Source organism: Mobula birostris, chromosome 3 (assembly GCF_030028105.1).
Source record: "Mobula birostris isolate sMobBir1 chromosome 3, sMobBir1.hap1, whole genome shotgun sequence".
Taxonomy (NCBI): Eukaryota; Metazoa; Chordata; class Chondrichthyes; order Myliobatiformes; family Myliobatidae; genus Mobula; species Mobula birostris.
In genome coordinates, this window is record NC_092372.1 from 197,927,289 (window position 1) to 197,938,599 (window position 11,311).

Below are 11,311 nucleotides of genomic sequence, written 5' to 3' on the forward strand. Positions count from 1 at the left end.
GAACAAACTGTATGGGCTTTCGATTATATAATGGATTCATCTGACTTGCTGGTAAATGGAAACCCGGACGCTATATCTTTAAGAAATTCCGATAGATGAAATTGTACCCAGTGACATGCAGATCCAGCAAAGGCACTCTGTCAAGTCGGTGTCTCTCACCTCCTTGGATTTCATCCCTTATGAGTGTTACCGGAGGTCATCCGAGCTCTTACCGTATAAATTAGCACGGGCTTTATGGTTACCAAGATTATTTCTTTGCACAGGGTAAAAAGAACGATCCCACTGTATTTTAGGAATGTAGCTTTGATTTTGCTAAAGTCCATTCCCAAGATTCCCCACATTGCATAAACTAGCGCTGTCATGCCAAGCGGCAACATGGAATGTAAATACTGGAACTGTCTCCAATGGGAAGCTTTATAAAACTGTATACCATTTACGTGGGAAGATTGCAAAGCCTGTTTTTTTGGGAAGGGTAAAATTTAGAATACTTTTAGCTGATCAGCCGGTGACTCGAACAATTAATCTTGTAGAAGAGAAAGTGCAGAAATAATGATTGGTCTACCCGTAACCAGGTCATGGAAGAAGCGTTTAACAGAAAGAAAATTGCAGAGATCTTCTTCCTGTTACAATTCTAAAAACGACATTGTGGACCCCCATCTGGATGTGATGAACTGAAGCACATTCAGATCATGTTCATTCGTTTAAGCGGTTCGAAGAATTATCCTTTCAGAAAACAAGTCAACTTTGACTTGATGATTAAGCTACTCACTTTGCTCAACTGCAATAATCTTTAAGACCGCCAAACAAGGTGGCAGACTCGAAACCCCACAAAACACGTCACTACAATCCCCAGACACAAATGCTGGTAACAAGTCGAAGGGGAAGTTTTAATGTAAACAGGTCAATTAGAAATAAAGGACTCTTCGGAGCCGCCATTTCGACTCTTCAGCCGAGTGACTTAGTATGTCATTCTTGAGCAGGTTTATTTACTTACTCTGCTGATACTGTCTGATTAAATAATGTGATAAAATGTACACGCGCCACCCACGGAGCTCTGGGCACTGGATAGCATTACAGTTCACAGAAAACAGTAAGAAAATGTTAATACGCAAGACTTGAGAAATTGACACTTATCAAAGCGATTTCAATAAAAAGTGCAATTCAAATCTTTCACGTGACTGTAAGGGTTAGTCATACACCGCATAGTGTGATTTAATTCTTGTCATTTTACTTTTGAACACATTAAAAAATATTAAAATTGCGTTAATTAAGCATCCAACAGCGCAGCTGGATTAATCACGTACAGACACTCAATTTTACGTTTACATTGCCTTGTTAAACTTGAGAAGTCTATAAAACCACGTGCTGGCCTGTTTTAGTGCTGAAGGATGCTTTGGTGATTAGCGAGACTAGCCTATAGAGATGGGACTAACTGTCCCTCTCTTATCTTGATTGACAGTCTAATACTGGACCCGGGGGCATCTTTTCAGTACTAATGTGCAGCCTTCCCAATTACTTTTAAATTATCCCTAATCTGCCATAAAATTACGTGTGTATTGGGCATAGTTTCTTTTTATGTCAGCCAAAACTGCTAAAAGGAATAAAGTGCCCTTTTATGAGGAGCGTACACTTGCCTGAACAACGCTGCCATTCCATTTATCTGCTTGCAACTATAGTGCAGGCAATTGCCGTGGAGTTTTTTTTTACAGCTTGTAGTCTATAATACTTGTTCATCGCTTCAATTAGGAGCAAAAAAGAGAGGGCTTTGTAATGCAATTGTCTTGCTAAGGAGAGCGCCTTAAATTGGAGGATTATGTGAGCTAGACCACCTGTAGGGCATTCATGGGCATTTCTATATGTCCGGGCCTATGCCTTACTGCCTGCAGTCTGGCCAACAATACAGAAAAAGCTGTTTAAAAGACTGTTCTGCGTTCCCTTCATGCTCACTAACTGTTACAACTAGTCTCCCCGTTTAAAACGAGTTAAGTCTCAAAAACGTCCATTTTAATTCATTTTAAGGCACCACGGTGGCCAACGGCCTTGAAAACAAGCGGGAACCAAGGACTGAAGCAAGAAAGACGGGGGGGGGGGGGGGGGGAGTACTTCAAGCTTGGAAAGGAGACATCAAAGTTATTTCATTCAAAAGGCTCACTCCTACAGATTAACCCCATTGAATTGGCCCTCGTTTAAAAAATTATGTACTCAGCCCGTGGGCAGCCAGGTAAAAAGTTCAACAATTACCAAAACAGTTTTTCGCCTAAACTAACATCCCTCGACATGCTGCCCAAAAGTATATGTACGCGTTTCCTGCAGAAATGAGAGCCTCGGGAGTGTTTGCAAACGTGATTAAATCAAAAGTTGTTTTATTGTCAAAATAGAATAATTGCTTCAAATATTTCTGGTGCTCTGGCTGAAGCAACCACTAGACTTTTTTAATACAAAAAATTTACATACTCTGTATATACTTCAAAAACACTTTTTGTTATTTACACAATTTACAAGTTTGCATTCATAGTACAAATAATTATATAAATACAGCTTTTGCAAGAAACCCGTATTACATGGGATATATATATATATTTTTTAAAAAAAAAACAGGATTTTAAGGCCGGTTGTTGCACCCAGTATGTTAAGATGTGTCAAGTACGCCATTTTTGTCCCTCCGTTTTAAGTTACTTTAACAGATGCCAGCAATTAAGAGGACTCAGTCTTTGCCTGTACACAAAACTGCCGACAGTTTCTTTTAAAAGTTCCTGCTCGTGAGCACATTGCAGTAGAAAATCATTTTCCTTCCACACTTGTCCTGTGCATATAAAAAGAAATTAAAATGATTTAAGAAGAATTAGCGACAGGCACCATGCTCTGGTCACTCCTTCACTTCTGACTAATGGATACCATTAGAGTTCATTAACATGTTAATAAAGATGCTGGACAAGAATCATGGGGGGGGGGTTGTTGAAAGTCTGTGCGAGGAGATGTCAAACCTGGGATAACGGCACTTGTTTGGGGTAAGACATGGAACTGGCCGTGCCCGATCTCCAGGTTAAGCCGGTGCTGGCGTCGCTGTACATAGAGCCGCCGGTACCTTTGCTACTCCAGCAACAACGCGTGCAGAAGGCCCTCCAAGATTCCAGCGTCTTACCCGACCAGATCCAGACCCCCGAGGTGATACCCACCAGCAGACACATAAAGTACTTAAGCATGAAGACGGCGTAGTCCGGCTTCCTGACCGCTTCCCCGCCTCCACCGTGCTGCTGCGACGGATCTCCCGGGCAGTGGCAGTTGTGGCTTACCTCCCAGCTCGGCCGGTTGTGTTGCTCGTAGAAGTAGCAGGCTACCACGATGGTGGCGGGAACGGTGTACAGCACGGTGAAGACCCCGATGCGGATCATCAGCTTCTCCAGCTTGTCGGTCTGGGCGCCGCCGCCTTGCTTGATAACCCGGCGGATGCGGAAGAGGGAGACGAAGCCGGCCAGGAGGAACATACTGCCGATCAGCAGGTAGATGACTAGCGGCGCCAGCACGAAGCCGCGCAGGTTGTCCAGGTTCTGGTTGCCAACGTAGCAGATGCCGGCCACCGGGTCGCCGTCCACAGAGCTGAGGGCCAACACAGCGATGGACTTGACGCTGGGCACCAGCCAAGCGGCCAGGTGGAAGTATTGCGAGTAGCCGGCGATGGCCTCGTTGCCCCACTTCATGCCGGCGGCTAGGAACCATGTCAGGGACAGGATGACCCACCAGATGGAGCTGGCCATGCCGAAAAAGTAGACCAGCAGGAAGACCACGGTGCAGAGCGCCGGTCCCGTTGTCTCGTAGTGAACGTGCTGCTCGGAGCCGAGCTGGCGGCGGCCGCAAGCCACGCTCTCGTGGCCGGCCACCAGCCGCACCAGGTAACCGGCCGACACGAAGAGGTAGCAGGCGGAGAGGAAGATGATGGGCCGCTCGGGGTACTTGAAGCGCTCCATGTCGATGAGGAAGGTGGCGACGGTGGCCAGCGTCGAAGCGAAGCACAGCACCGACCACAGGCCGATCCAGAAAGCGGCGAAGCTCCGCTCGTCTGCGCTGAAGTACGGGTCGTGACACGGTACAGCACAGTTGGCCAGGCGGCCGGTGCTTACCCGGTTATAGAGTGGGTGCCGCTCGCTCTTCAGCTGCACCATGGGCGATCGACACTGGCAACCCGCTTGACACGGCGGCGGCGGCGGCGCCGGACCCGCTTGGCCCGGCTCTGAATGGGTCGGTCGCCCCGTGGGCTGGAAGGGAGCGGCGGGCGCGGCACTGGTCAGCTCGGTGCGGTTGTAGTCCATGCACAGGGTCCCATCGGGACTGTCCTGGCGAGGCAGCTTCTCGCACCTCATTCTGTCGGGCCAGGCGAAGCCATACTGTCTCATGAGCGGCGCGCAGCCCGCTTTCGCCCGCTCGCACACGCTGCGGCACGGGGGCAGCGGTTTCTTGTAGTCCTCCAGGCAGATCGGCGTGTACATGCTGCACAGGAAGAAGCGCAAGTCGGCCGAGCACTGAATCTCGACCAGCGGCCAGAACTGGTGCACTTCCAGGCCCGCCTCGTCCTGCGAGTCGTGGTTGAACTGGTTGGGCATGTAGGTGTAGTTGTAGCCGATACCCTTACACAGGGGCACGGTGATCTCCTGGCAGGATAGCTCCTTGGCGGCGGCCCCGCTCGATCTGTGCAGTAAAGCCAGGGCAGACAGCAGGTAGACCTCCAGCAGGCAACTCTCCATGTCTTCAGCAGCCTTATTCCGTCTAGTCTGGGCTTTTTCCCTTTTTTTTGTTCCTGAATGCCCGGCAGACTGTTTATAAACACCAATATAGATCCTTAAATAAACGCAAAGTGCAAATGTCCCCCCACCCCCCCTGTCCCTCCTCCGGATCTCTCAGCACAACATGCGGATCAGATTCACATTTAACTCCTTCAGACTTGGCAACGCAGCTACAGTCCACCGCATGCAGAGGCGACAGGCAGGAGCGATACAACATTAGCCCTGCAGGCGTGGGATCAAGATGGCTGTACACGACAACAGCACCTTTTCTTAAAATAAAAAAAACTTCACACAGTCCCTCTTCTAACTTTTTCCTTGCTTGGAAGACTGGGATTTCCCTTTCCTTTCAGCCAGTCAGTGGGAATCGCAAGCGACGCCGTTGTGTACCTTGATGGTAGATTGTTTTTACTGCTGCACAGATTCTCGCTTTTTTCCCCCTCTTCCAGCAAAAGAATAGCTCTCGAAATAAATTTCAGCGCCGCGACTCATTAATGATCGCTGAATGTGCTGGGTGCTTGTGACTGTTCTGTATTTATAACACGAGGCAGGCCAAATCCCTCCCCCTTCCAGCTGCGCGTTACCAATCGGGGGGCGACAGGGGCGGGCAGATCCCACGTCTCAAATCCATCCATTCTCGCCAAAGAGGCGAGATGCAGGGTGGTTGTTCCCAGAGGGTCTGGGCGTTTAGCAGGTTAATTTTCGCTTGTTAGGACATCGCAGGGGTTGTCTTTCTCCCCTCCTCGTCCAATGCGAAGCATTTCGGTTTTTATCTTAATTGAAGCACTGATGTTTCTTTTGGCACTGGCTGTGTTTTCACGCCAGGGTTGGAATTGTTGGATCATAAAACGGGAGCCCAGGTTTGTCGAGAAAGCGAATAACAATTTTAAAAAAACACACGGAATATAAATAAGTGGCGGGTTTCGCTACTTTTTCTGGAAGTGGAAGGAAACTTCAAACTGAGCGGAACGTATTTCAGGGCAAATGGAGAGAGATCGCAAATAAATGCTTGAATATCCAGCCAATCTTTTGTAATCCTGCCTGTCTCGGTGCATTGCTCAGTTTGAACTTAGATGAGTTTTAGCTGGGCTTTTATGGAATTTAGTGTATGCGCTAAAAGAAATCTCAGTTCGCTCCTGTTCCGGATGAATTCACTTTACTGGTCAAGTTTTAAGTTAGAAGTTACATTTATCGTCTATATTGAATTGTTCTTGAAGGCGACGACACTTTGCCCAGGTTATTTGGTATACTGTTAACATATCAATGCCTACTTATAAAAGCGCAAACCAACTGGCAACAAAGATCACTTGAACGTACTTTGCATTCGGGTGGTGGTTAGGCTAAGGTTACCCAAATATTGCATCTTTTGTTACATTTCCTCTCGCAAAAACAGTATATATTTATAACAGTATATAGTTCCAAAAAAGCTGCTGAAACTTGCAATGCGCCGTTTCAGCCTGAAATCTCCAGAGTCTTGTTAGATTATTAGAACCATGCCAGTAAACATGTCTGGAGCATGCATGTAGTCCAAGGTTGGATATCTTGAATAGTTAACTGCACTCGTGTGTTCACTATATTTTAATTTTTTTTCATTCTTGTAGTTAGGGGCCAATTATTTATCATTCTGTTGCACCCCTCCATCTGAAACTCAAGTGAGTGTGAATCATAATGTTTCTTTTGTTTTTTTTTGCAGGAATGTTACAAAGTCTTTAGGTTAATGATCCTCACTTCTGTAAAACATGCAGAGTATGATCCATTTGCCTGTGATTAATAGGAACCATGCTGCTCAGACATATTACTACACAGAGAGTAACATTAGTAGCAGCTCAAAAATAGCATGGGATTACAGACTGCGTGAGCGACTGAAGACTCTATTCTTGAAGACTTAATCTTTGAAGCAATAATTTAACAATTGTACAGTTTTGAAGCATGCTATTTGGATGGGACGTGAATATCATTACTGGCATTTCACTGTGTAAATCAGGAATATGTTACTAAAATAAAGTCAATAATAATTATTCTGTCATAGCATGACAGAACCAGTAAATCTACTGAGTGGGAGGACATTTACCGTAAGGGGCGCTGCTCAAAGCAAAGAAAAAGCCCTATTATTTAAATGGCAGCTTCAATACTAAGTACCAGCTGCCATTAATTTCCATGTCGTGTGTCGTTTTGGGGTAATTATTATGAACTAAAAGTTTATTGATTTAAAATCTGCTAAATTAAAAGTGCAATGAAGATCAATACTAGACTTCCGTTATGGTTTCAGGCTGCGTTACTTTATACACTGTGTAAGATGGAAAACTTCCCAGTGTTCCCAAAGTAAACCTCTGAAAAGTTTTTCTGCAGTGTAGTCAGAGTTGATTCCTCACTCTAAGTTTAAAGTGTTATGTATTTCTTCAGAATGAAAGGTGTCAAGTTCATCAGTGGATTGTTTCTTAGTTTTCTTTGGATTAATTATTACAGTCAGAGCACAGTTCAGCACAATTTGTATTCAGCCTTGAGGTAGGTCAGATAAGATTGCATAGTAGGTGGGAAACTACATTTGCCATCAAAACTCTTGTATGATAGGATTAGGTTTAGAACTAACTGTTCAATGAAATAGCTTTCTCAGTCTCAAAGTCTTTCATTGCACCTTCAAAAGAATAAGGGAGAAAGTTAGCAAAAAGTCAGGAAGAACAATGTAAAGGGAAACTCTAGTAAGTGTTGTCCCAGATTATTACAAACCCTGACTTTAGAAAAACCTCTCTGACTGTATCGTGGTTGCATTAATTTAGAAGTTCTTGCAGTTTGTCTACAAATGGTTAAAGGAGCCAACTCAGAAAATAAGGAGAAAGATACATTTATATTAATGTACTATTGTTACTCAGCAGGATACACTTTGAGTACAGTACTGGGTTAGCTTCTCCAATATTTATTAATTTCATATTGGTTGAGTGTAAAATGTTTGCAAGGTCATTAGGGAACTTCCTACATTTTCTCAAGCGATTCCTTAGTGTCCATGAATAGGCGCTCAGATCATTAATTAAAAATCTCTTCCTAGGGAAAGTACTTCTGATAATGGAGTGCTGGATATCTGCCTGGATACATGCTTTTGTTCCTTTAATGACATGTAAACCCATACCCTCATAACTTTATGATAAGTGTGTAATTAAATTAATCAAGCTGACATCAGTGCCTGGTGAATAAACTGACTGATTTGATTGCAGTTTGTTGCTCTACACACCTTTGAGTTATTGGAAAAATAGCAGGCTTAACTGAAGAAAAAAAATGGATTTGCAATTAGTCACAGTATTTATGCAGGTTAAGAAGAAGAATATTAAAAAAGGAAGAAATAGAGAAACGAGTTCTGAATAGTGAGCACTGAGACAGGATTATCAACTCAATTGCCAAAGACTACCAAGCTGAAGTAATCAATATACTTTGATTTCTATCTAAAACTCTGTATCAAAAAGGAATCACAAGTATCTGAATTAATTTGTGTCTGTTGGAATCAGGAATTGCAGCTTTTAGAATATTCAAAAGTTAGGACATACAGTATCAATTGCTTTGGAAGTAATGTGTTACAATGTTGTAGTTCTTGCTTGTGTTTGTGATTAATAAGTTTGGCAAGCAGACAGAGAAAGAACAGTGTCTAAAAATGTTCCTTTAACATTAACGGTGTCTTCAGTGAACAGTACATATAATTTAATTTAACATTAACTTCTCTGAAAACCTTTAACTTGGTGTTTGTGATGTTTCAATGGTATCATACTCACATCTGAGTTCAAAAACCGTGGGTTCAATTCCCATTCTGAACAGGTGATATATAAGTATTTCACGGTGGAGAAGCTGTCCTTTGGAAGTGATGTTAAAATCTTCTCTCTTATGTGAACATAAAAATCTCATAAATGAAAATCAAAAAGTTGGAAATCTGAGATAAAAAAACAGGACTGCTGCAAACATTTAGTGGGCCAGGCAGTGTCCATGGAACAAGAAACAGAGTTTATGTCTCAGGTTAAGTACTCTTCATCAGAACTAACATGCTGAATGTTTCTAGAACTTTGCACTTACTAATCCCGTGGCTAGGTAACAATATTCCTCATGCAAAATGACTTATTTGGTCATATTTCCACATCTGCTTATGACATAGAAGGAGGCCATTGTGACCCATGGAGTCCATGCCAGCTCACGGAGCAATCCCAAATCCCATTAATTTTCCCTGCAATTTATTCTCCCCATAATCCCACCAATTCCTTCTAGATTCTGCCTTCACCAGGGGCAATTTACAGCAGCTAATTTCTCTACTAATTTGAATTTCTTTGGGGTATGGGAGGAAACTGGAGCATGTGGGGGAGAGAAGGAGAACATGCAAACTCCACACAGGTAGACTGGGAGTTCAGGACTTAAACCGGACCTTTGGAGCTGTAAGACAACAGTTTTACTAGCTACAAGGCAGCACTACTATCATTCTGCTTATGGAACCATGTTGTGCATCTAATTAACTGTCCCACACTTCCTACAAAGCAATAATAACTGCCTTCCTAAAGAATCTGACCAACTAGAAAATGCTTTGGGATGTCGTAGGAAAAATGGGTGTCTTGTTACACCTTTCATGGCCAATCTGAAAAACCAACTCCATATACATTTATATACACAGAATATAAACTATATATTAATTTTCCATAAATATATCATATTGTGGAAAAGGGGTTGTGCAAAAGCAAGACATTAGTGCAAAATAATCACAAAACACAATAAAAAGTAAGGCCACAGTAGTGTAAGAGGTGATCCATAGTGTTCCATTACTGAAGTAGGGTTAGGAGTCAACAATGTTTGTCTCTTCTACATATCCTGAAAATCTAACAGTGGCACGTATAAACTTAAAAATTGACTTAACACAAATCACAATTTGAAGGGGAGAATTCCAAATTTCTACTGTTCTGTGTGTATGGCTGTGCATATTAACCTCAAACGTCCTTCGAAAAGGAAAGACATTATAGAAGAAGAAAAATACTCTATTTTTCTCTCTTAATTGTGAAATAGATTAATGTTATTGTTTAAGAGAGTTGCCGAGTTTTAGGCTTGGGTGAAATCCCAGCTGGTTGAGCAAGGATTGTGTCCATCTGCTGAGGTGACAGATGATACCAACAGAATTTCCAGCATCAACAAAATTTGCATAATTATAGTGCGCTGTAGTCACAAGAAGCTTTCCATCTGGGGGTCTGAAACTAGTATGCTGTTATTATTATAGGACGTTAGTAACTTAAAAGGGGTAATGAGAATAAAGTTTAACTGGCGGAAAATTTCATGGAAAATTTGTTGGCCCAAGCTACCAGAGGAAGTGGTTGACATAGGTACAGCAATGCCATTTAAAAGATACTTGGGCAGGTTCATGGATAGAAACATAGACATAGAAAACTACAGCACATTACAGGCCCTTCAGCCCACAATGTTTTAATAAGAAAGGATTACTTGTAAATGTCTGCAAGAAAATGAATCTCAAGCGAGTATATAGTAACATAAACATATTTTAATAATAAAATTACTTTGGACTTTGAACTTTCGAAATAGGACTAGCTTAGGAGAGCATTTTGGCTGGTAGAGTTGAGTTGAGCTGAAGCAACTATTTCTGTACCTTATGACTTTATCAACTATGACAATGGTGGTATGAGCTATTTAACCTGTTAACAAACAGCAGAACTTGGGGTTTTAAGCTCCCTTGTTCCCTCAAAGTGGCAACACTGGTAGGATAGTGAGGCAGGGCATAGAATATAAAAGTGGAGCTGTTACATTGCAACTTTACAAAATACTGGTTAGACCATGCAAAGAAAATTGCATGCAGTTCTAGTCACCAAATTATAGGAAGAATGTGGTGATACTGGAGAGGATGCTGAGGGAATTCAGCAGGATATTGGCTCAAGTAGACAAGTTTAGTTATGGGAAGAGATTGAAAGGGCTGGGCTTGTTTCCTGGTGTGAAGGAGACTGAGTTGTGACCTGATAATGGTATATAAAATGATAAAGAATCACAGATAGGGTAGGTAATTGAAATTGTTTTCTCATGATGGGGGTATCAGAAACAAGAGAACATTCGTTTAAGGTGAAAGGAAGATGATTTAAGGGCAGGGTGTTGAGGGGAAAACTTTTTTTTACGCAGAAAGTGGTTGATATCTGGAACTCATTGGTGGAGTCAGATACAGCCACTATGTTTAAGAGGTAATGAGAAAACAACTTATATAGATAAGGCATAGAAGGATATACAGACCTAGTGTGGGCAAATGGAATTAGTGAGATGGACAAAGAGATTGGCATGTACACAGTAGATAAAAGACCCATGCCCATGACTATGATTTACGCTCAGTGACCACTTTGGACCTTAAGACCATAAAGGCATATGAGGTGAATTAGGCCATTTGGCCCATCGAGTCTGCACCGTCATTCAATCATGGCTGATCCTTTTCTCCCGTCCTCAGCTGTGCTCCCTGTTCTTTTCCTCATAACCTTTGGTGCTGTGTCCGATCAAGAACCTATCAAGCTCTGCCTTAAATACATCCA

At 42.8% G+C, this 11,311-nt stretch overlaps 1 protein-coding gene and 1 long non-coding RNA gene across 2 annotated transcripts; both read right to left on the reverse strand.

Moving 5' to 3' along the window:
• Positions 1-2,346: 2,346 nt before the first annotated feature.
• fzd8a (frizzled class receptor 8a) lies at positions 2,347-5,172 on the reverse strand. Its single transcript, XM_072253995.1, has one exon. It carries the CDS (start codon positions 4,737-4,739, stop codon positions 2,979-2,981), a length of 1,761 nt encoding a protein of 586 aa, XP_072110096.1. The 5' UTR covers positions 4,740-5,172; the 3' UTR covers positions 2,347-2,978.
• On the reverse strand, positions 2,347-5,275 carry LOC140195528 (uncharacterized). The gene is made up of 2 exons (XR_011885508.1): positions 5,166-5,275; positions 2,347-2,803 (listed from the first exon to the last, which is right to left on the reverse strand). It is a non-coding gene; the product is annotated as an uncharacterized lncRNA (long non-coding RNA).
• Positions 5,276-11,311: the final 6,036 nt, after the last annotated feature.